The 26,023-nt window shown below is 42.2% G+C and overlaps 1 protein-coding gene across 5 annotated transcripts in view; it reads right to left on the reverse strand.

Moving 5' to 3' along the window:
• EIF2AK4 (eukaryotic translation initiation factor 2 alpha kinase 4) overlaps positions 1 to 26,023 on the reverse strand; it is a 110,537-nt gene that overhangs the window by 15,342 nt on the left and 69,172 nt on the right. For all 5 annotated transcript variants that reach the window (XR_016038235.1, XM_055436986.2, XM_055436990.2 and 2 more), the window contains 13 exons: positions 25,286 to 25,387; positions 23,868 to 23,921; positions 20,900 to 21,136; positions 18,956 to 19,031; positions 18,291 to 18,412; positions 15,424 to 15,473; positions 14,323 to 14,491; positions 12,295 to 12,411; positions 10,516 to 10,581; positions 5,756 to 5,926; positions 5,195 to 5,329; positions 1,701 to 1,808; positions 1,013 to 1,141 (listed from right to left, as the gene is read on the reverse strand). Coding sequence is in view for 4 of the 5 variants with exons in the window: in XM_055436986.2 (XP_055292961.2) it covers positions 1,013 to 1,141; positions 1,701 to 1,808; positions 5,195 to 5,329; positions 5,756 to 5,926; positions 10,516 to 10,581; positions 12,295 to 12,411; positions 14,323 to 14,491; positions 15,424 to 15,473; positions 18,291 to 18,412; positions 18,956 to 19,031; positions 20,900 to 21,136; positions 23,868 to 23,921; positions 25,286 to 25,387 (1,536 nt within the window). In the remaining variant the exon portion in view is untranslated. The remainder of the gene's footprint in view (positions 1 to 1,012; positions 1,142 to 1,700; positions 1,809 to 5,194; positions 5,330 to 5,755; positions 5,927 to 10,515; positions 10,582 to 12,294; positions 12,412 to 14,322; positions 14,492 to 15,423; positions 15,474 to 18,290; positions 18,413 to 18,955; positions 19,032 to 20,899; positions 21,137 to 23,867; positions 23,922 to 25,285; positions 25,388 to 26,023) is intronic.

Raw genomic sequence — 26,023 nt, forward strand, 5'->3', positions numbered from 1 at the left:
GATGCTGCTCTGTTAAAGGATTATAATTTATTGCTCAGCATACTTTTGACATGAATTTTTATATAATACAAAAATGGACAGCAGCAGCTCTTGGCAGGCAATGTGGAATAAACAGGTGGGAGGGTAGGGTTCTGTTTCCCTAGGCATCTCTTCATGCTCTGGGGCACCATGAGTGAGTGTGAATGTGTGTACAACTTAGAGGACCACCTGGGAATGCAGCCCCTTTTGTGATCTGCTTGTAGGGAAGTCAGTCATCTGAAGGCCCCCCATTCTAAAGGGCAGGCCAGGTGCTCAGTTGGGCCATTCTTCTCATCTCCACACCCAGAGCAGGGGTTAGGCCAGCTGTGGGAGGCCCGAGGATACAAAGCTAAAAACACTCGACACAGAATGCCTCTGGGAGGTGGGCTGGGCTGGATAATGGCGCTACTGAGATGTCCACATCCTCACCCCTGGGAACCTGTGACTATAGTATCTTATATGGTAAAAGGGATTTTGCAGATTGATTAAAGATCTTGAGATGGGGAGATTATCCTGGGTTATTAGGATGGGCCCAGTATAACCACAACAGTCCTGGTAAAAAGGCACAGGAGGATCAATTAGAGATGGAAGGACAGAAACGTAGTGCAGAGGAAAGAACATGCTACCCTGTGAGTCTGAAGACGGAGGAAAGGGCCACAAGCAGGCATGCAGCAGGAGGCTTCTAGGCGCTGGAAAAGGCAAGGAAGTGGATTCTTCTCCTAAAGCCGTCAGAAGGAACCAGCCTTACCAGACACCATGATTTTAGCCCAGTGAAACTGATTTCAGGCTTCTGAATTCCAGAAGTGTAAGATAATTAAGTGTTATTTTAAACCACTTAGTTTGGTAATTTGTTACTCCAACAATCAGAAACTCCTACAGGAAGCAAATGAAATCACAGAGATAGTTTGGCAGAAACTAAAGCCATAGACACTGATTTGCTGTTGGAGCCATGACTAGGGCGCCCTCCACTCACAGGCGCTTTTTGTCTCCTTACCTGTGACCAGTCATACATGATTTCTGCTGTGATTCCAGCTGACCAGAGTTTCTGGGTTAGGTTGATGGCCCTGGACATGGACATCTGACCAACACTTACAACCAGGAGGTCACAAGAGCTTACTGTAACCTGGATCAGAAACATTGATTACATTCAGAGGAGGGAGATTCCAGGCATGTATGTGAGACCATGGAGGCAGCACTCATATGAAAACAGGCACCTTAAAATCACGTACAGCAACATAAATGCACAAGTCTTTGCTTCAAAATGACGTAAAAAAAGTGACACAGAAAATTTTTATATTAGTCTTTTAAGATAAAAGACTTGAAATTATTTCTAAGTCTTTAGGAAGATATTCTTTTTCTCTGGGAAAACTAATCTTGCCTGAAACACAGAGGAGAAAACCATTTCTTTGTAGAATTATGACCAGAGGGCTTTGATATGAGTCTTAACAAGTGTAATGTCTCACATTTACATAGCATATTACAGATAAGGAGAGTCAGGCTACTGGACTAAGGTCCCCCAGCTAGAAAGCAGAGGCTAAGTATCGACGCCAACATTCAGGTTTGCCCTCACAGCAAAGACAGTCTCCCTAAACCTCAGTCTATCGCTACTACCCCTGGAGCTCCATGTGAATAACTACAAAAGGAGAGCCACCTCAGAGCTGGAAGGCAGAGCGAGTACTTACAGGCTCTTCCATGTTGAGGGCAGCCGCGGTTATCTTGTCTATGGCTATGCTGACCCCGACGGCAGTAGGAACTGGCCCCAGAGCCTGTGGTCCTCTAAACTGGGGAATCTGTGGAGAGACAGACGGCTCTGGTTATGAAATGGAGAAGGAAGTGTTATGATAGGAAAAGCGATGATTTGGGGGCATGCACTCTAATAGCAACTTATCAAAGGGTTCAACAAAATAGTGTGTAAGAGTGTGTGTGTGCGTGTGTGTGTGTAGCAAGAGAGAGAAGCAAGCATACCTGCAAATTCAGGAAATGTTAATGAATGCTGCACCAAGCTCTGTACTGTTCAATTTGGCAGCCACTAGCCACATGGGGCTTGAGCATGGGAAATGTCTAATCTGAATTGACGTTTGCTGTATATGTAAAATATACTGGTTGCAAAGACTCAGAATGGAAAAGAATGTAAAATAGCTTCTTAATAATTTTTAGATATTTGATTACATGTTGAAATAGTATTCGGGTATACTGGGTTAAACATATGCTAACTGTAAAGACTTAGAAAAAATGTAAATAGCACCTTAATAATTAAAAAAATTTTGATGCTTACATATTATTTTAGATATATTGGGTTAAATAAAATACATTATTAAAATTAATGCCACCTTTTTCTTTTTACTTACTTTATGTTACTAGATAATTTAAAGTTGCATACATAGGTTCTGGACCAAGATGGGTAGATACACTTCTCCCTGTTCTCTAAGTACAGCTAAAACCCCTGGACACTACAGATGAAACAAACGTAAGATGACTCTGAGAGTGCAGAAAGATGGCAGGCTGACCAGGGACCATGGGATCTGAGGAACCACATGTGGTGAGTTCCCTGGGTTTGGTTTTTGCCTCTTAAACCCAGGACTGAGTGCTGGGGAAACTGTCATCCCAGAAATGCCAAGCAGAACAAACAAAAAAGCCCCAAGGAAAATCTGATCTCTCTGGTCAAAAAAATGAAGAAAGGGGCAACCCAGCAAGACAGAAAATCTGTAGACAATACTGGCCTCGGTCAGCCAAATGTCACAGAAGAAGCATAGACACTCCCACTCATGATGGCTGAGTGGGGTCAAGACATTCCCCCTTACCCAGAGAGGCCCCACCAAGTCCCAGGAGTGTGGTATCTGAGAACACTGAGGGGAGCCGGGACTTTCCTATCTGTCTGGGAGTGACGCTTCCCCCAGGGGTGTCAGTGGAGACCAGGATCCCCAACTTCCACCCCACCCAAGTGGTAACAAGGTGCCCCTCCCCTCCTGGGTGGTGCCAGAGCACGCTGAATGGAAGCTGGATTTCACTACTTTCCAGCACTAACAAGGCCACCTGCCAACTCCCCAACCCCCCAGCCCTCCACTGTACTATCAGTGGAGGCCTATGGGAAGCAGTAACAAGGCACCCCTCCCAGCCTGGGGATGTAGAAGGAAGCCGAGTGAGGAACCTGAACTTCACCCCAACCGACAGCAGAAAAGTGGTACCCCCTGCCTCCTCCACCCCACCTCCACTACGCAGTATCAGAGGAGGCCTAAACCGGAAGGTCTAGGTAAGTTCCAGAGTCTAGTCACGTAAGACTCAAAATGTCCAGGATACAACTGAAAATCAGGCATCGTAACAAAAGCCAAGATCCCAAAGTGAATGAGAAAAGGCAAATCGACAGACACCAACAAAATGAAACAGATGTGAGAATTATCTGACAAGGATTTTAAAGCAACCAGCATAAAAATGCTACAACTGGAATCATAAATGGGCTTGAAACAAAAAAAGGTAAAGTCTCAGCAAAGAAGTGGGAGACAAAAAAACTCACTGGATGGGCCCAATAGCATAAATGGAGATAATAGGAAAAACAATCAGAGAAACTGAAGATAAAATCACTAAACAACAGAGAAAAGAGACTGTAAAGAAAGATGTCCCAGAACCATAGGAGCATAACAAAAGATGTAACATTTGTGTTATCAGAGTTCTAGAAAGAGAGAAAGAAGAAAGTAAAGCTGAAAAAATTGTGGAAAAAATAATGCCTCATACTATGCTGGATAGTGGTCAAAGTTCCAGCTTCCCATTCAGCTTCTGGCACACCCCAGAGGGGAGGAGGGCCTTGTTACTGCTTGGGTGAGGGTGGAAGTCAGGGATCCTGGCCTCCACTGACTCTGCTGGTGGGGGACGCACTACCCCGAGGCAGATATGGAAGTCCTGGCTCCTCACTGAACCCTCTCTGAGGCCTGCTGGCGCTTGGTAGGAGGTTCATTAGCAAAAGACAAACCTATGGATTCAAGAAGCTTGGAAAAATCAAATAACAGGACAAATCCAAAGAAAGTCCTGCCAAGACACATAACTGAACTTCAAACTAAACAAACAAACATAAAAATCTTAAAAGCATCGAGTCATCTTTCCTATAGGGGAAAAATAATTCAAATAACCCAGATTTCTCATCAGAATCCAGAAATTTTGGGTAAATACAGTCAACTTTTTTCTTTTCTTGAGTTTTTCAGAGTTCAACACTTTCAAATAACCCAGATTTCTCATCAGAATCCAGAAATTTTGGGTAAATACAGTAAACTTTCTTCTTTTCTTTTTTTTTCAGAATTCAACACTGGAAGCAAAAAGCACAACACTGTTTGATGTGGACCTCAATGTACAGTGAGGAAATAAGACAATCATATATATGGGATGGGGTAAAGGACATAAGGGCTTCCCTGGTGGCTCAGAGGTTAAAGCGTCTGCCTCCAATGCGGGAGACCCGGGTTCGATCCCTGGGTCGGGAAGATCCCCTGGAGAAGGAAATGGTAACCCACTCCAGTATTCTTGCCTGGAGAATCCCATGGACGGAGAAGCCTGGTAGGCTATAGTCCATGGGGTCGCAAAGAGTCGGACACGACTGAGCGATGGAACGGAACGGAAAGGACATAAAGGAGTTAAGGTTCTATTAATATATTCCACTGTATCTCAGCTGTGGTGGTAATTACAGGAATCAACACATGTGATAAAAATGGCCCAGAATTAGACACATACAGTATGTGGAGGTCCGTGTCCTGGGTCTGGTATTTTATTATGGTTATACCAACTTTAACCATTGGAAGAAACTGGGTAAAAAGTACATAAGACCTCTCTGTACTATCTTTGCAATATTCTGTAAACCTATTAGCTATTTACACAAAAGTTAAAAATAGTACAAATGCATTTCATAAGACATTTCTATTCCTAGTTAAAATATACATACGTGTTCAATAATACCAGTGATTCAATTTTTCTGTAGTTTCAAAAAATTTCTTCCCCGATGGTCCAGTGGCTAAGATTCAGTGCTCCCAAGGCACAGGGTCCGAGTTCGATCCCTGGTTTGGGAACTAGATTCCAGATACAACTAACAGTTTGCAAGCCACAACAAAGATCAAAGCTCCCACAGGTGGCAGCTAAGACCCGGTGCAGCTAAATAAGTAACTATTAAAATAGCAAGCTGAGGAAGAAATGCCCTCACCAGCAGGTCATATCTACCGCCAGCTGCAAGGATTTCAGATATAGCCCTTTGCCTCCGTCTGATGAATGCCACAAACTGGAAGATGATTCCGCTGTGCTGCTGCACCTTGTAAACCAAGCCCAAATTGATCAGGACCTGTCAAGGGAAATGCCACACGGATGTGTCAAGGGCTCGAGATTTAAAGAGCGTGCAATGCTGAACACCCCATTTTCCATCATGAGCATGAGAACAATCTATTTAGTATAAACAAAACATTTGGTACACAGTCTGTTGGACTATAGCGCACCAAGTAAGAGGAGCTCTGTTCTCTTCAAGAATAACCACCTCTCTTGAGGCTGACATAGTAAGAATTACCACACAGTAGGAATTGTGATGCTCACAAAGAAATTCTGATATAAGCCAAAATTATTACTCGGTATCAAATGTTCCAAAATGTAGAAAGCAGTGTTCTTCTGGAAAAATAAAACACTTAACTAGCATTAATAAAATAAAACCCATTTCCTCCTTGTGCTATTATTAACGCTACAAACTGGCGCTGCCAGAATCAAACAATTGCCAAACCTGTAACTTTATGCCAAGTTTCTTCAACAGTCCAACGACCTCCTCCAGATCTTTTAAGCCATACTTCACCAACTGGGCAACACCTGTTTTCTGTTTTATTAATGAATTTATGGTTGGGGAAAGATCTTGCAGCTCTCCCTTCTGCTCAATAAATTTGTAGAGTCGACACAGCTGGAAAGCAAGGAGGCACAGTTAGCTTCCAAAATCCATGGCAGGAAAGACTCACTTTGCTGCATGTTTCCTATACACAGGGGGAAGTGGCAGAGCTTTTGCACCTCCAAAGGGTAGATTTTGTGGTCAAGGCTAATTTTAGTCTTTTCCACAGTCCCCACTAAGGATTATTGTTTTCCAACAACTCTAAGGCACCTCACAGAAGTGCTCTAGGTCCCTACTCACAGTTCATTTTTAGTCCCACACACAGCGAATGCTGACCCCAGCAGAGCAGACCCTGACACTAGCAGAGCCTCCATTATATATACTCAGGCCAGTTTTGTTCCTCTTTGCCTTCCTCATGCTCATGAATTTATATGACTACAGGCATGTCAACGAGGCCAGGAAGGCAAAGTCTGACTCGTTCTAACACTACACTGAATTAGGATGGGAATTCCCTGTCCTCCCTTGAATGATTCCTACTTGTAGGTTTGAGATGCAGTTTGGATACCACCTCCTACAGGCAGCCCCTACTGCCTTTTCTGGCTCAGACCTTATCCCAGATCCCAGTTCTCAGCAGCTGTACTCGTCGTCTTCGCCAGGAGGGGGCAGCAGCTAACACTGATCTGTGGACGGGGCACAGGCCCTGGCCCAGTGCACAGTTAAAGGGGCAGCAACTATGATCATAAAACCAGAAAAAAAGACTCTAGGGGCTGAAGTGGAAACTAAGAGACAAAACTATGGCTACTTTGAGACTATAGGCAGATAGAACCTGGTTCATCTATAAACAGGTACATGGAATTGAAGAGCTGAATGAAGACTTATGAATGAAACTTAAGGTAGTTCCATAATCATAAATCACTTGTATTTTTAAAAAAATCCAAAAGTGTTAATAATTTCTTTAGTATCTTAAAGATAGTATTTAAAAATTTTATGTCTTTGATTTTATTTTTTTCTTAAAATTTTTTTTTAACATTATCAGTTCAGTTCAGTCGCTCAGTCGTGTCCGACTCTTTGTGACCCCATGAATTGCAGCACGCCAGGCCTCCCTGTCCATCACCAACTCCCGGAGTTTACTCAAACTCACGTCCATCGAGTTGGTGATGCCATCCAGCCATCTCATCATCTGTCGTCCCCTTCTCCTCCTGCCCTCAATCCCTCCCAGCATCAGGGTCTTTTCCAATGAGTCAACTCTTCGCGTGAGGTGGCCAAAGTATTAGAGTTTCAGCTTTAGCATCAGTCTTTCCAATGAACATCCAAGACTGATCTCCTTTAGAATGGACTGGTTGGATCTCCTTGCAGTCCAAGGGACTCTCAAGAGTCTTCTCCAACACCACAGTTCAAAAGCATCAATTTTTCGGCGATCAGCTTTCTTCACAGTCCAACTCTCACATCCATACATGATCACTGGAAAAACCATAGCCTTGACTAGACGGACCTTTGTTGGCAAAATAATGTCTCTGCTTTTTAATATGCTATCTAGGTTGGTCATAACTTTCCTTCCAAGGAGTAAGCGTCTTTTAATTTCATGGCTGCAATCACCATCTGCAGTGAGTTTGGAAACCCCCTGAAAATAAAGTCTGACACTGTTTCCACTGTGTCTCCATCTATTTCCCATGAAGTGATGGGACCAGATGCCATGATCTTTGTTTTCTGAATGTTGAGCTTTAAGCCAACTTTTTCACTCTCCTCTTTCACTTTCATCAAGAGGCTTTTTGGTTCCTCTTCACTTTCTGCCATAAGGGTGGAGTCTGCATATCTGAGGTTATTGATATTTCTCCCGGCAATCTTGATTCCAGCTGGTGCTTCTTCCAGCCCAGTGTTTCTCATGATGGACTCTGCATAGAAGTAAGCAGGGTGACAATATACAGCCTTGATATACTCCTTTTCCTATTTGGAACCAGTCTGTTGTTCCATGTCCAGTTCTAACTGCTGCTTCCTGACCTGCGTATAGATTTCTCAAGAGGCAGGTCAGGTGGTCTGGTATTCCCATCTCTTTCAGAATTTTCCACAGTTTATTGTGATCCACACAGTCAAAGGCTTTGGCATAGTCAATAAAGCAGAAATAGATGTTTTTCTGGAACTCTCTTGCTTTTTCGATGATCCAGCGGATGGTGGCAATTTGATCTCTGGTTTCTCTGCCTTTTCTAAAACCAGTTTTAACATTACATTACCCAATAATTGGAGAAGGAAATGGCAACCCTCTCCAGTGTTCTTGCCTGGAGAATCCCATGGACAGAGGAGCCTGGCAGGCCCCAGTCCATGGGATCATAGGAGGCAGACACGACTTAGTGACTAAACCACCACCACCACCCCATTAATAAACTACCAGAAGCATCAGAATTTATACCCCCCGATTCTGGTACTCAACCTGTTACCAACTAACTCCATGTAACCTGGGATAAGTCACGCATCTCTTTGGGCTTTAGGTGCCTCATCTGTAAAATATGAAGACTGGGCCAGATATTTGAAACTCTGCTGCAGCATTTCTACTCCCTCTTCTAATACTCTTAGGGTTTCCTTTTAAAATAATGAGAGTACCAAATGCCTATGCATGCTGTGTCACTTCAGTTGTGTCCAACTTTTTGCAGCCCTATAGCCCATCAGGCTCCTCTGTCCATGAGAATTCTTTAGGCAAGAATACTGGAGTGGGTGACCATGCCCTCCTCCAGGGGATCTTCCTGACCTAGGGACTGAACCCGTATCTCTTATGTCTCCTGTGTTGGCAGGCAGGTTCTTTACCACTGAGCCACCTGGAAAGCCCACCAGTGCCTATATTAGATACTAACTTTTCCATTTTGAACTAATCAACACACAACTTTGAATTAATGCTTAATATCAAATGACTGGGCTTCCCAGGTGGCGCTAGCAGTAAAGAATTTGCCTGCTAATGAGGGGACGTAAGAGACACAGGTTTGATCCCTGGGTTGGGAAGATCCATTGGAGGAGGGCACGGCAACCTACTCCAGTACTCTTGCCTGGAAAATCCCATGGACAGAGGAGCCTGGTGGGCTAGGGTCCATGGGGTTGCAGAGTCAGACACGACTGAAGTGACTGAGCATACATGCACATCAAGTGACTAATGGATAGAAATTTAGCAAATAGCAAAGAAGCTGACATTTTAGCAACCAATGTGGCTATCTTGTGCAAGCGTGAAGTATTTTGAAATGTGATATTAGTTCAGAGAACCTTTTAGGCTTGAACCATTTTAAGGAGTCACTGAACTGGGCAGTTTCTTGGACAGATTCTTTGTGTCATTTATACACGGGACTATTTCTGCACATGGCTATGTGCTGTATACATATCTAGGGTATTGCATAAATACTGTCCTTTGTACTAGAATATTATGCCATTGAGTCACTCTGTACTTATTAATACCTACTATAACAGTTAACATTTAAAATGTAATGTGGTTTAATTTCCAGAGTTCCTAGCACTATGTATCTGGTTTACTTTCCCAACCTGCAAACTATTAATATTTGAGTGAGTTCTTTAAACTGTGACACCCCGTGAAAGTTGTGAGCTGAGGGTAGACACATACTGGATGGATCCCCTCATGGCTTTTAAAGGCCAGTATGAAAGAAGAAGTTGAAAGCAGTCTGTGGACTCTTCCACTGACATCTCTTTATGTCCCTAGCACCGTGCCTGACACATGGTAGGTGTCCTAGAATCTGAATAACTCCGCCTGGCCTGTGTACGATCATATTTTATTTTATCCCATAAGTGAATTTTGCTCATTACTATAGGGTTCCCAGGTGGCTCAGTGGTAAAGAATCTGCCTGCCAAGCAGGAGACATGGGTTCCATCTCTGGTTGGGGACAATCCCCTGGAGAAGGAAATGGCAACCCACTTTAGTATTCTTGCCTGGGAAATACCATGGACAGAGGAGCCTGGCGGGACACAGTCCATGGGGTTGCAAGAGATTTAAGTGGCTAAATGACAACTGGATTATGTAACTGAGTGTCAGACCAGGTCTAGAAAGGCTCTGGGAAAGTTAAAAAAAAAAAATCTTCTCTTAAATAAATATTCAGGAAAATGTAAGAAATCCCTGTTGTCTTTTGCTTTTCAGGGACTCAGTTAAGTCGGGGTGATTGGCAAAGATCTGGGCCCAACCTCATGCTCGAAGAGAGAAATGACAAACCTATTTACCCTGTGAGATCCTCCTCACTGACAGTGAGATTTTAGGAGTAGGTAATGCCCCAGAAAACCCAGAACTATAATGCAGCTCTGAGGTGCTGGAAGACCAGGAGGTGAGGGAGGCCTGTGAGGTGGAGCTCTGGGTCACAAACGATCCTGAAGAATCCACTTCAGCAGAGGCTGAGCAGAGTGAGGTATGCGCGGCAGGAGGCTCCACCGAGCTCAGTCTTGGCGAGGAGTGTGAAGAGAAGGATATGGTGTCAGGAAAACAGCACGGAGACGCATTCTTTGATCATGGCCCTGACTTCTCTTCCCCTAATTCCAGACGTTGCCATGGCACCTATTAACACTTGAGGGAAAAACTGTCTGAGGTGGTGGGAAGCGCCGCTGCCTGACTGCAGTGAGAATTTGGCGTTTTCTGGAATTACAGCGTTACAGAGACAGCTGTAATTACACCATTGAAAGATACTTACACTATTTGATGACAAGGATAGATTACAAAATTTAGCTTCCACTTCTCTCCTCGTCAGCTTTTCTGTCTAATGGAGAAGAAGAAAGTTAACAATGAGAGTCACCACATTTGGCCGTGAACAAGATACAGTTTCCAGGCTAATTCTGACAGGTGTATCCTTCATTTTGGACAAACTGCTCCGCATCATAAGGATGGATTAACTGATTAAAAGACTTTTTTTCCCTCCACAATTCACATAAGCTATAACTAACATGGTTTTAAAATGTGGGAAAGATTGAGGGCAAGAGAAGGGGGCAAAGAGGATGGTTGGATGGCATCACTGACTCAATGGACATGAGTTTGAGCAAACTCTAGGAGACAGTGAAGGACAGGGAAGCCTGGTGTGTTGTAGTCCACAGGGTCGCAAAGAGTTGGACACGACTGAGTGACTGAACAACAATTCCTGACATACAAGAATTAACAAGGGGAGAGCTATACTTGCTGAATGGTGAGATGACCCAGAGGAAGAGAGGCTTACCCAGGGGTGCTTATGCTAGAGTCAACTGATCCATATCCCCTAACGAAAGCCACGTGCGGACAGGCTCTGAGTGCCACCCCATGCTGCCAGGCAGCGTACAGAATATGAACAAAAGTGATGGGGAGCTCTCTGCACCATCCCTGGGCTTTCTGCCAGCCTCTCACTGACACTCTGTTCTATCTGTCCCTGCCAAACAGCAGCAGCACTTTGGGAGGAGAAAAGAAACACGAAGAAGCAAACACTAAAGTTAGGACCCTTGATGTGTCCCTGAAGATGAAATAAAAGCTAGTTGAGCTTTTTAGTGTGCAAAAAACAGTCAACCATCACGAACTTTCCCAGCTTATCCTGTCTTAATCATAGGCTGTCTGGCACTGCTAGTGACTGTATCTTCTTGATGTTCTTATTTATTATAAAAATAATCTTTAACATGAAAAGAAATTAGGAAACATAAGGAAGGATTCACCTCCACCCCAGCACCATAATATTTAAGATATTCACTGTCCCCCACTTCAGGCTTTGTACAAATACTGGACAGTAATAAATACAACGATGTGGCTAAATTCAGAAGGGCAATGGGAGGTGATGCTGCCCCAGTCTCACATAAATGAGGTGATAAATGAGGCCCCAAGAGAAGTCTAAACCAGTCTCCCCCAGTCTATAAATGATTTCACTGATAAGCTCAGACAGGCTGGAAGAATTAAGGGCAGGACATAAGTCTTTTACTATCAAAACGAATACTCCCTTTCTTGGCCTCTCTAAAGGATAATAACTGTGCTTGTGAGATTAATTTAGGCAAGTTAATCTCCATAAAGGGTTTAGAACAATGCTTGGCACATATATTCTAAGCACACTGCCTGCTTAGTAAAGGCTGACTATTTTTAAACTTATTACAGGCAAGTATCAGGACCAATTACTTAGTGATTTTTTTGCCTTAAGCAGCAAGTGAGTGAAGAAGTTTATTATCTTAAAAATTAAATAAGATAATTCAATCTTCAGAAGTTACCCTTGCAAACACACCATGGAGGTCACTAGTAGCACAAGGCTTAGTACAGAATAAAAGCTCAACCAATACTTGTTAACTATTGATAGAAAAACAAAAACAAAACTGTTGGTAGAATCAAAGGCATTGGTTCTTTTACCTTAGAGCAATGAGGAGAAGGAGATAAAATTCCCAATTCAGTTTTATGGTTACATCACTAAGAAAATTCTCATCAGCTATTATTATTGTCCTTCAATATCAACTCAAACGAATTAAATGCTTACCACAGCATCATACAGAATAACATAGACTTGGCTGAGTTTATCTTCTGGGATTCCACAGTGTAAGAGTATTGCTTTCAGTAACATGGTATGGTTCAAGTAAATACTGTAATTTCTTTCCTAGGATAGAGAAATTATTATTTTCATTATAAAAGCAACACAGGTACCTGATGAAATCTAGAATCTTATCTCCAATTTACCAAACTGACACAATGGAAGGAATGAATTTTAGCATATTGCCTTCTAGTTTACTTTTTTATATATATTCTTCTTACACTGTTGTGGTCAGAGTATAATATATTAATGATTTAATCTTTATCATATACAACATCAGAAATACTTTCATTTCCAGCTACGTTCAAAAGCCTGAGCAGGGTGACACAGATTTCAAAGAGGGAGAAGACCTGGTTCGGTACTGCAGGTGCTGCTGCTAAGTCGCTTCAGTAGTGTCCGACTCTGTGCGACCCCATAGATGACAGCACACCAGGCTCCGCCGTCCCTGGAATTCTCCAGGCAAGAACACTGGAGTGGGTTGCCGTTTCCTTCTCCTAACTGACCTGTGAGCCCAGCTGGTGGAGTATAAGCACACAGTCAAGGAGCATTCACAGGGTGGTGAGCTGTGCGCTGAGCCAGGTGCATTGGGCTGCACAGACAGTGTGCCCTGAAAGAGCATGTTCTGCCTGGAGGAAACAAGTGGCAACCAGCATGTGGGTTCTCCTCTCACGTGCTGTGAGAGCTGAGAAGAAAAGGTGGCTGGACAACCAGGGAAGTTGCAGGCAGGCTCCTGGGCGCCCACTGCACCTGGGTGGAGAGGTCTACCTGGAAAGGGGCGCATGGTGACTGATGGGAGGTCACGGTGGATAGAGGAGGAGGCGCGTGTGGTGGGGCCGGGGCTGGAAGGCCGGGGAGGCAACCACTGTGCGCACAGGGGCCAGGGCGGGAAGGCCGGGGAGGTAACCACTGTGCGCACAGGGGCCGGGGCGGGAAGGCCGGGGAGGTAACCACTGTGCGCACAGGGGCCGGGGCGGGAAGGCCGGGGAGGCAACCACTGCGCACAGGGGCCGGGGCGGGAAGGCCAGGGAGGCAACCTCTGCGCACAGGGGCCGGGGCGGGAAGGCCGGGGAGGCAACTACTGTGTGCACAGGGGCCGGGGCGGGAAGGCCGGGGAGGCAACTACTGTGTGCACAGGGGCCGGGGCGGGAAGGCCGGGGAGGCAACCACTGCGCACAGGGGCCGGGGCGGGAAGGCCGGGGAGGTAACCACTGTGCGCACAGGGGCCGGGGCGGGAAGGCTGGGGAGGCAACCACTGCGCACAGGGGCCAGGACGGGAAGGCCGGGGAGGCAACCTCTGTGCACAGGGGCCGGGGCGGGAAGGCCGGGGAGGCAACCACTGTGCGCACAGGGACCTCCACTGGCTGGGAGTCCACAGAGACCACACAAAGGGAGGCCAGTTGTTAAGAGCCTGAGTGGGGGCTTCCCTGGCAGTCCGGTGGTTAAGACTCTGGGCTTCTAATGGTGGGGGCATGGGTTTCATCCCTGGTTGGGGAACTAAGATCCTACATGCCACGCAGTGTGGCTAAAAATTTTAAAAATTAAAAACTGTCGCAAATCAATTAAACTTTGATTTTAAAAAGAGAGAAAATGCATTCCATGCAATCTAAAGCAATAAAATAATTAGTACATATTTTAAAAAAAAGAGCCGGGGCATACATAGGAGGGAGCTGAGGGTTCCCAACATGCTCAAAGTAGCCTAGGATTCTTAGCTGAATTCCTCAAATTTTGGGAGAATGAATGTAGAAACTATAGCTTCCCCCCAACCAAAGAGACAAAACCAAAATTCATTCCTTTCTAGGAGGAGGTAAGAGCATGAGACCATTTCAAAAGCTACATCAAAATTTCCCAGGAACTTGAGTAACAATGTGATTTCATGGCCAGCACCATCTGAGGAGCAGTTCTGTGAAGACTCAAAACATCTGGTGAAGGACTCTGTCTAGCGGGATAACCTTGGGATGTTAGGGTATGGGAAGGAACCTGAAGTGATGGAAATTCCTGGATGATTTCATAGATGGTGTAGATGATTTCAGCGGTGGGCAGCGAGCTGTTGGTAGTAGAGGTGACAATATCAAATGCACACTCCAGAAGTTCTTTGGGATGAAATCGGTCCAATTTTCGAGGTCTGAACACACGTTCTATGCAATATCTGCAGAGAGAAGCCCGCATTTCTGAGGTCATTGCTTTCTGGAATTATATATGTATAACAGATTGTTGAATAAAAGAAATAATATGGCAAAATCAATCAGTAGTATGATTAAGAGAACATAAAGATAGATTTGCCCAGAATAGTCATGCCTTGTATCTAGGTTTCAATTCTCAGTGTTGCCACTATTAAGCAATGGGGTTTATTTATTTCTTTTTAACTCTGAAATAGACATGAAATAACACAGAAAATAATTTTATCATAAGTGCTTGCTTTCTACACAGTGATACCCACACTTTATGATTAGTAATTATTTACTTGGAATTGAGAATAAAGGCATGTAAAGAGCTTTGACTTTGTTTAGGAGAGGAATCGCAAAGTCAGGTGCCTTGCTGACAACAACATTGCTCCAATTTATGACGATCTTGGTGTTTGACCCTGTGGTATTTGAATGAAAACCTTTCCCCAGTAGTAAGTGCCTGGAGGTCCTTGGTGTTCAGCACTCCTGCTGGGTTTCCTCCACTTCTCCACAAGCTGTTTTTATTCAGTTACCTGTGCAGGCAGTTTTCACACAGAGACCACTGGCCGCTTGTCCTTTCAAGTATATTTTAAAAGGGGCCATCTGTGATCAAGAACAGCCAGATGTTTTTCCAAGCAACCATTTGTGAAAGTAATTAGTCAAGTAGCTTGGGGACATTTAGAAGGCACAGAAAAGACTGGGGGTTTCAGGTTGCTACCCAAATGCAACATTCCTACAAACAGGAGGATGCCAGTCTTGATCATAGAAAGGGGTACTGGGGCTGGGCTTTGTGACCATTTTCCAAGCTCAGTACTTTAAACTCCAAATACTTGACTGTGTAACTATCATAGTAGATGAAATGCTCTTTTTGGGCTTCTTTCCCACTTGCACCAAATGAACCCCCACTTTTTCTTACCGCTTTAAATTCAATATATTATTTCTTGCCACATATCTTGCAAAAGGAACCTGAAAAATAAAGTTTCAAAGGTCAGTATCAAGAGGTGCCAACCACTACTCCTTTTGTTTTTTTAACCTTTGAGTTGTAAGTCACATACCATAGAGTTCACCCTTTTAAAGTTTACAATTCAGTGGTTTTGAGAATGTTCACAAAGCTGTGCACTGCTCACCACTCACACTCCTTGGAATGTTTCTGAGTTGGTCAGACAGCAGCCGATCTCACTGCTGGATGTAACACCAACCTTATTCGTGGTGGCATTTCTTAGGTTTTTAAGTTTGAGAAAAAAAATCACTTTTAGTGAAATATACTCTGCCAGATTTTATTCTGTGCAAGTTATATGATGACCTGTGAATTTTTTTTAAGTGTCACATAATACTGCAGTCAAAATGGGTATTACCTCTTACAAATTTCCTGATTTTCCCATAGATCTTACAGAAGAAATTCTTAATAACCACCCACTAATAATCACCACAGCTTATAAAACCATTACCAGATTGCCTCAAGAGATCTGACGTGGTATCATTAACTAATAGGTCAAATTCTCAAAGGGCAATTATTTTTATTTGGGGGGATTTAATATATTTGCTCACAGAAAGAAAGCTAATGTTTAACAATCTGCATTTTGGTGTCCTAATGTCTAGACAATAAGGAGCCACTTTTAAGTATAGTTATGTAAATGTTTGCTCTTCTGTACTTTCTCTGATGCTGCTGCTGCTAAGTCACTTCAGTTGTGTCCAACTCTGTGCGACTCCACAGATGGTAGCCCACCAGGCTCTCCGGTCCCTGGAATTTTCTAGGCAAGAATATTGGAGTGGGTTGCCATTGCCTTCTCCTGAGCCCAAATCTGATATGCTACCTACTCACCTCTCACTCAAAATAATCCCAAACCACTTGACTTATTGCCAAAGAAAAACTAAATCCAAGGGCACAGAAGGAATTTCCTCTTAAAACTTTGCTTTCCATAAAAGCAAAACATGTTCTTGTAATATGCTGCAAAACACAGATATGAAAAAGAGACAATGTCCTGATTCCAGACATCCCTCCAGAAAAATACAGTCAAAAGTTCAAGTTTTTGACACTTCAGTCTGGGATACAAACCAGCTGCTATGTGGCATTATTCACACGCATGTGGGAGCACTGTATGTATCTCAGACATACCAGGTGCATTCAAACACACATCTTTGTGCACATGCTCAGCTGTTGTTTTTTTTAAAACTTCTTTCTTTCTCTGTATAATAAAAATGGAATTGTTAGGTAGTTAGAATAGGAAAAAGGAGTCCAGAACGAAGTGGCTAAAACACGAAGAAGGGAAAAGCCCATAAAAATAGAACAAAGGAAGGTCTGAGGACTGGAGTGAGAACCTCAGGTGAAACAAACAGCCCTCCTGGCTAGCCCAGTTTACATAGGGCAGGCTCAGAGGGAGGAGAAAAAAACATTTAAAAAGAGGAGCCAAAATTGAGCCTCTGGCTTCTCTTCTCTTTGTGTCTTTTGGGTCCGCCCGCCCTGATGCCTTGAGGGTGTATTTTCCTTTCCTTGCCAAATAAAACTGAGCTCAAACACTGAGCTGTAACACTGGTCTGTCCATCACTTCACATTTTTGCTGTGGTGAGACAGAACCGAGGAAATTACACACTTTCCTGACATAAACTGAGCTGTAACATGGAGCTGTAACACTGGTCCATCTATCACTTCAAATTTTTGCTGCGCAACCTTCCCTGAAAGAATCATATTAGAGTTCCTTTGAAACATACTTTTTTCCAGCTAACAGGATACCATGGATATTCCTACAGATCAAATATAGATATTGATCTATCTAAATATATATGCATTTTGATATTTTACCTCTTTAATATTCCATAATAAATTATTCAACCATTTTGCTACTGATGAATATGCAGTTTTCAGTTTTTGACCACCATGATAAATTGGAAATGGATGTCTTTTTAATATTTGTACCAATGTGTTATTTCTTTAAATAAATCCCTCAAAAATTGCTAGCTCAAAGTGTGTAGTATATGCATTTACTTTATTAAATACGTTCAGATTACTTTTCTTAAGGTTCAGCAACTTACATTCTCATCAGCAATATATTAAAGTACCTATTTTCCTAAACCCTAGTTATCTATGGGCATTAAAGATTTTTGCCAGTCTGAGAGGTGAAGTTCAGATACCTTTGCTTTGTGTTTCCTTATTAGTGAGGTTGAATATCTGTGAGAAGATTATTAGCCCTATGCATCTTCTCTTCAGAGAACTGCCTTTACTCATCTATTTGTAAGTGCTTTCTGTACAAGAGGAATACTAACCTCTTGTCTGTCACATGTGTGTACAGTACAGATGGGCTTGTTAGCAGCCAGCACCATGTGAGTGGTCAACCAGTAAGCGTGCTGCTGTCAAAGGAAACCCTGGTGATAAGAAAGCAAGCATGAGCAGACTTCAGCACACACACTTGGCAGTGATACTTGCTGTTACAAGAATTTGACTCTTCTAGACATTAATGTATGGGAAATGTCTGGGTTGGCCAAGTTAGCCTGCTATGATCACCTGGTGGAACTCAACACTGATGTGCAGACATGGCACCGGCAATGCAGGGCTCAGGCTTCTATATAAGCACTAAGGTGGATGCACACACGGTCAAAGGTTTACCATAATGTTCTCATGATGCTCTCACCCTGATAACTCTCTTAAGATTATGTTTCTTAGAGGTGACATTAAGAAAATAAGCCTGGGGGGGGCAAGAATGATTGGTGAGGGTATTCCTTTAATATGATACCAGCCCTGGGACCAGGCACAGCACCCACACTGTCAGCAAAGCCTCCCAGCCTCACCCGCAGGTCGAAAGGCAGCATCACCAGCATCCCGCTGTGGTCCATGAATAAGGCAGCTTCGTTGTGCTCATATATTTGTCTGTTTTGGGGAAGCAGGAGTGGGGTACACAACTGGACAGCTCCTACACCAAATAAGGAAAAATAACTGGTCCCTCTTTCTCATGCTTTCCAGACACAAATTAAAACAAACACAAACATGACAGTTAAAAATCTGCCACTGGGACTGTTGAAATCACTTTATCTTCAATTCTGTAAGTTAACTAATAGAAAGCTCATCTAAGGATAAGTTTGTTAATTTAGTCACATTTCCTTTTTTTTTGGCTGCACCACACAGTTTGCAGAATCTTAGTTCCCTGACTAGGGATCGAACCCAGGCCCATGGCAGTGAAGGCACTAAGTCCTAATCACTGGACTTCTAGGAAATTCCCTAGTCATATTTCTGACTCCACAAACCAACTGTATTTTAGCAACAAGGTTATAATACTCAAATCTGTCTCCCCTCCACAAGATGAATTATAAAAATAAGCTTGAATGTCACGGGTGTGAAGTGAGTGTAACTGAATTTAAAAGTAAAGCATGGCTGCACCCAAGTCCATTAACATGACTTTTTGAAGAGGAAACAAAATGTCTTTTGAGAAGGCCCATGTTTTTAAAAGAGGACATACCGTGTCTTTTGAAGATGCGGATGATGGTTTCACACACGTGCTGCTGTATCTTGGCTGTGCGGATGGAGAAGCTGCCCTAAAACACGACCAATTCAAGTGTCACTGAAGCCTGATCAAAGGGATCGCCCAAAATATCTTTCTGTGGCTTGTCGTATGCATTATACTGCTTATTCCCAAGATCACAAAAGAGATCTCAACGAGTCACTCCTCTTTTGAACACATTCAGGAAAGGAGAAAACCACATGTCTTCCAACATGTCCTATTTTGGGAAGGCTTCCTCAGTTCAAAGTTCAAGCTCTCAGCAATGGTGATGTGTGCCTTTCAGAGACAGCTAGTCCTACACACAACTCTCCAAAAGGACTTTCAGAGATACTGTGGCAGTCAAACATCTAACAGCATCAAACCCCCTCCCACAGACTACAATATTTCATAGTGGGCCTCTTGAAAGCTACATGGCATTTATATATTTTGTAAATAACTTTCTTTTTCATGTTTTCTTAAAATAAAAGTAGCACTGTTTCACTATAGAAAATTTATTAAAGACAATAGAGAAGCAAAAAACCAACAACTAAAAAGTCAACCAAAATCCTGTAGATATCTAAAATACCAGTGAAGAAAAACCACTTAGCCCCTGAAATCTATACTGATCTTCCACAAACCTTACCATGACTTTCTCTGCTATCCTTCAAATTCTATTTTAAGCATATGGAAATGTATCGAGAATATAACAAATATCTATTATTAACTCACCTAACTTTATAAAATTTTAACATTTTGCTATAATGTTTCAGACTGTTTTTGCTTTTAAGAAAGAAAATGTTGAAGTCTCCCAAACCTGCTTGTGCTTCAGAAGCCACCTGAAGAGCTTTTAAACTGAGATTCTTTTTGTTTATTTATTTATTTGGTTGCAGTGGGTCTTAGTTGCAGCACTCAGGATCTTAGTTCCCTGACCGGGGACTGAACCTGGACCACCTGCATTGGGAGCATGGAGTCTGAAACACTGACCACCAGGGAAGTCCCTGAACAGAGATTCTTGAAGTGCTTCACACTTATACTCCAAGTCACTGTATTGGATGTAGGGCCTGAGCCTCTGCGTTGTCAACGGGCCTCACAGGTGACATTAATGTGCAGCCAGTACTGGGAGCTGGCTATTTGACCTGGATCTGACCTGGTTTTTTCAGCGCTGGGAAGCTGGGCCAGGGCTTGGTCTCTAAAACCACTACTTCTTACCCTCTTTGGTTAGGGGGTGGATCAGGAACTCCTACAAGTAAGTGATTAAAAGTGTGGCTCTTCCTAGAATAATGTACATGCACACATTTTGCATATACAGACCTCACACTAAGAGCTTATGTTGGACCAGGACCTATGGTATAGCACAGGGAACTATAATCAATATCTTATAACTGTTGTCAGTGGCTAAGTTCTGTGTGACTCTTTGTGACCCCATGGATTGTAGCACACCAGGCTCCTTTGTCCTGTGCCATCTCCTTGAGTTTACTCAAATTCATGTCCATTAAGTTGGTGATGCTATTTAACCATCTCATCCTCTGCCATCCCCTTCTCCTTTTACTTTCAATCTTTTCCCAGCATCAGGGTCTTTTCCAATGAGTCGGCTCTGCATATCAGGTGGCCAAAGAACTGGAGCTTCAGCTTCAGCAACAGTCCTTCCAGTGAATTATTCAGGGTTGATTTCCTTTATTAAACAACCTATAATAAAATCTATAATAACCTATAATAAAAAATAATCTGAAAAAGAATAGATATATATAACTGAATCATTTTGCTATATACCTGAAACTATTACAATACTGTAAATCAACAGCTTCAATTAAAAAAAAGGGAGAATTTATGTTGGAGGCATTAAAGGAACCCAGGAAAATTCAGGAATGGACTCGATCCTTTTGTGGAGCAGGTAAAGCTCTTTCAAGCCATGGCTTACCCCACCTTCAGTATGTCACTGTCGTAGGTGTAGTCAATGGCGGGGGAGATGCGCTGGGTGAAGATCTGGCCCATCATGGTGCGGTAGGCTTTCCCATCCACGTTGGCCAGGGTGTGGTGCAGCACCTCGTGCAGCTCCGATTCTTCCATCTGGGGCGGGGGCAGCAGCTCGCTCTTGAGCAGTTCTGTGGCCGTGGGCCGCTTTGCTGGATCGTGGTTCAACAGCCAGGAGATGACAGATTTCTACAACACAATACTGGGGATGGGATGCGATGGATGGTGCTCGGGAATTCTCCCAGCAAGCTGGTGGTTGGTTCAGGTCCCAAAGGACACACTTCTTCCCCTTAGATGGTGCATTTTAGTTGGTATTTCTGAAATTTCTGAATTTGTCATTTCCCCCCAGTAGTTATAGTCACAGGATTGTGCAACAAGGTAATATTAATATAATATCTTTCTTAAAAGGTAGAGGCCCTTTTTGTACTCACTGTTATAAAGGACCAAAAAAACCTTCAACAACGACATAGAAGCAAAAGTTAGGCCTTCTAAACACACTGTTATCTAAAACACAGCTTTTTTGGTACAGTTCTTGAACCAGACAAGATATAAGAACATAAAACAAGTTATTTTTAGGTGCCTAATTTTAGTAGAAAATATAATGCTTAAGAGCTGCTGGAATCCCTGAACAGTAGAAAACATCTTGTTTTTATGTTATCTGTATTCATACCATTCCCATGAATTCTCTTCTGTTTCTCATTTATTATACTTTCATAGCTACTACCTGATTAAGCAGGGAACTATTTGAAGACACTATAACTCCCTGCTTAAACCTTTGAAAGGCCTCAGAATGATTATGTAATTCTCTTGTTTATAAGGAGTTAGAGGAGTACTTGAGATCAGAAACCTCAATATAGATGAATCTCATTAAGCATCTTTAATTACATATCTTTAAAATACCCTCCCCCACAATCCTTAACCCTGGTTGAGGCTAGAATTAAAAACGCAGGTAATTATTTTTCATATAAAGAAAGGAACTGATGTGATATAACTTTATGAATATATATGTTAAACTGGTAAAAATAATATCCTATTCAGCAAAATCGATAGTAATACTTAATTTCTGTATGTGGCAATAACTGTTATACTCAGTCAATAAGAATTTTCTATGCTGCCTTCTTACAGATGAAAAGCAACAATGTGATATGGGAGGCAGCAGTGGCAGTGGCTGCGGTGGTTAAGTTTACATAGTTTATATAAGATTAAGTTTATATATGGTTAAGTTTCTACAGCCCCAGTGCAAATGCTCCAGGATGCCCAGTAAGTCCTTGTGCTGGGAGGATAATCGCTGTCTTGAGAAATAGTTTGTGTAGTTGTGCTTATGTCTGCAGTTTAACTACAACACCACAGGAGCCACCATGTGGGAATACCGAATAAGACTGACCTCATTACAGGGAAATGCTATGATTTGAGTATTTACTTATGACACCCTAAAAAACACAGGGAACAACTCAGTTCAGATCAATGATAATAGCTAGTAAAAGAAGGAGAAACAAGATTCAGTGTATTTTTTAATGTATGCTCAGTCGCTCAGTCATGTCCGACTCTTTGCAACCCCATGGACTGTAGCCTACCAGGCTCCTCTGTCCACATGATTTCCCAGGCAAGAAAACTGGAGTGGGTGGCTGCTTCCTCCTCTAGGGGATCTTCTTGATGCAGGAATCAAAACTTGTATCTTCTATATTGGCAGGCAGTTTCTTTACCACTGAGCCACCGGGGAAGCCACTTCCTAATGGTTCTTCACTAATTCAACATTTGAGGCAGAATGGATCCCTCGAACCATAAACAAATGTCATATGTTAAACGCTACCAAATTATAGGATGTTTGTGCCAATATAAAATAAAGGATATTTAATATGTCTAGTTTACAGGGGAGGAAAATTAGTCTAAAAAAGTTAAGTGACTTGTCCATCCAGATACAAAACCAATAATCAAAAAATAGCAAATTAATGCAATATTCTAGCTAGATTTCTGTTCTCAACATTAACATTTAAATAAGAGGTTCTGCCTTGATTATAATTGTTAAGAAATCAGTTTAAGGAGTAAATTTCTACATGACAAGAGTATTAACCATGGAAGGTTCCTCTAAGACAAACAGCCAGCACTAAGAAGAAAGGCACACCAGAAGCACTATAATAAATTCACTAATAATTATTCTTTCATATTAGCCAGATGCTAATAATTTACTATGACATACATATACTACAGGGGCTTCCCAGGTTGCGCTAGTGGTAAATAACCTGCCTGCCAATGCAAGAGATGTAAGAGATATGGGTTTGATCCCTGGGTCGGGAAGATTCCTTGGAGGAGGGCATGGCAATACACTCGTGTTCTTGCCTGGAAAACCCACAGAGAATCCTAGCGGGCTACAGTCTATAGGGTAGCAAAGAGTCAGACACAACTGAAGCCAACTTAGCAGGCATGCGTGTGTACACACACACACACACACACGTATTTATAGTATGGAGGAAAAATTATTTTGTTTAAATTACTGTACCATCTGACTGTATAGTCTTCCCCTTTACAATATAAGCTACTTTAACCAATATAAGACAGTACAAAATTAGTTTTAAAATGTATTTTCTTTTTCTTAAAGTTTCAAGCTTTATCTCAAACAATGAGCTGTAAGAGTGTTCTCTTTCTTCAATAGCTAAGCCAAAGGTCCAAACAGTACTTCAAAAGCATGATGAATCACAAAAAAGAACCCTGTAGTTTGTTAATTTTCTATGCCAGCCCTTGGCACTTTTACAGTGTATTTCAAGTCTAAATAAATTTTAAGTACTCCATCTTTTGATACTTTCCCCCCACGTTGTTCCCACGACACAAGAGAATAAGTGGCAAAAGATTACTAATTGAAGAAGAAAAATAGTAATTAAAACTCCAGAGTGAGAACACAGTAATTAAAGTATCAGAAAATTACCTGCTTTGTATGCTCTCCATCATCAAAGTCTTCTGGAAACTTAGGCGAAGTGGGCTAAAAAATATTATATTCAAATCAGCAAGTGCTTGGCAGACTGCCACATTTTCACAATAAAATGTGAAAGCATTTTATTACCAGAGGTAAGAAAATCAAATAGAGAAATGAAAGTTTGCTAACAAGGGGAGACGGACAAGAAACTCATCTTGAAACCCAACGTCCATCCTTCCAAGGACATACATATTATTTTAACACTAACTTCACCCAAATGACTTCCTAGGTGACAGAAAGCACCTCGTTTGAGAACAAAGTATTTTACCATCTAATGGCTTCAGAGAAAGACAAGAGTAACCTTATTAAACAAACAAGGGTAAAAATACAAAATGGTCAACACAGAATAAGAGGAAACCAACATGAAAATCTCTACCCACCCTCTCAAATTTCTCACCTTTCTGGTAAATAAGACCTCATTCATAACATTAACCGGGCAGTTGAGATATTCTTGAAATGAGGCAACAAACATGAATTTTAGAGTAAAGAAAGGCACTTCACCAATGACATAATCCTCGAAGAGCATTCCAAGTCAAGGCAAGGACACAGTAATCACTTTGTTTCCTCTGATACATGATGAACAAAGCTGCCCACGCTGTCCTGGCAGTTAAATTATCAAACTCCTTCCTGAGATACCTCACAGGGTATTCTTAGTCACGCTGTATGTGATTAACACCAACAGACATGCATACTTGGTTCTGCTCTGGGAAGGAAGAGGAAGATTCTCCATCTCTCTTACACAGGAATATGTGAATCTAAATCTTCCTCACTCTAACCTTATTCTCCCCTCATCTTAATGCTAATGCCTATGGGCACCCTTGACCTCACACACTCCAACATTAGTCCCTTTTAGTTTGGGAAGAGGCAGGGATCAAACCCAAGAAGACTGAGGGAGATCTCACTGTGAAAATAATTCAAGGGGCTGATTTTTACCCCAGACCCCACTTCCCTTCTGGTCATAGTGGTATTCTTTAGGCATTACTGTATCCGGTCCATTCAGCTGGAACCTTTTAATTTCTAGATCTAAATATTTGCTATCCTTATAACCCCTTCCCACTGCTGTAACTATATTGTTATTATGCAAAAATTTTAAATTCCTTTGTTTTAAAATCAAGAGGAAATCTCAAAATATCTTTAAAAAGGATAACCTAGCAATATCTCCAAAAATAAATCAATTTGGGGTAAGTTTCTTATCATTGTAAGTGCATAAGCTGAGATGAATTTCCATTTACTAGAAAACATAGAAAATTACAGCAGGACCACCTCTTTCTATATTATAAATAACAGATAAATACCCGGCACTGAATGCTAATGTGCATGCTAAGATTCAGGTTACTGGAAACGAAGGCACTAAAACATCTGATACATACATCTCTGAGCTGGTTGAGAACAAAGATTCTTTCTGAGGCTGTGACCATGGGGTGATAGGACATCTCAAAGAAGATAATGCCCAGGCTGAAGAGATCCACTTTCTGAGGAGGAAAAAGAATTACATTCAGAGCCTAGATATGAAAGCATAATCCAATAGGGAATTAGAGGATGAGCACTGTTAGATGGGATAATGTTCACCTAAGTGAAAAAGAAGCCACACGAGAAAAAATTCACTCTGTCCTAAAAAGAATAACCTGTAAGTATAAAATATAGATGATATTTTTATATTTAGATGATAAAATATTTGGCATGACTTCAACATTTTTCTTAAAAATTTATTCTAACTGGTTCAGCCCTACCCACAGACATAGATAACCCCTGGCCACACACCTGAGAATAATCATTACAGAGCAAGGACAACTGACATCTTTAAGAGTTAGCTTTGCATCTTTACAGGGCTTCCACAGTGGTTCAGTGATAAAGAATCCACCTGCAATGCTGCAGATATGGAGACACAGATGCGCTCCCTGGGTAGGGAAGATTCGCTGGAGTAGGAAATGGCAACCCACTCCAGTATTCTTGCCTGTAAAGTCCCATGGACAGAGAAGCCTGGCGGGCTACAATATATGGGGACACAAAGAGTTACGACTGAGGAACTAAACAACACAACAAAACTGCATTTTTACTGATCATCTCAAAAGGGAAACACAGCACAACCTACATCTGATAGCAGATAT

The sequence above is a fragment of the Moschus berezovskii genome, chromosome 9 (genome assembly GCF_049115385.1).
Source record: "Moschus berezovskii isolate FMDL1 chromosome 9, NW_MosBer_1.0, whole genome shotgun sequence".
NCBI lineage: Eukaryota > Metazoa > Chordata > Mammalia > Artiodactyla > Moschidae > Moschus > Moschus berezovskii.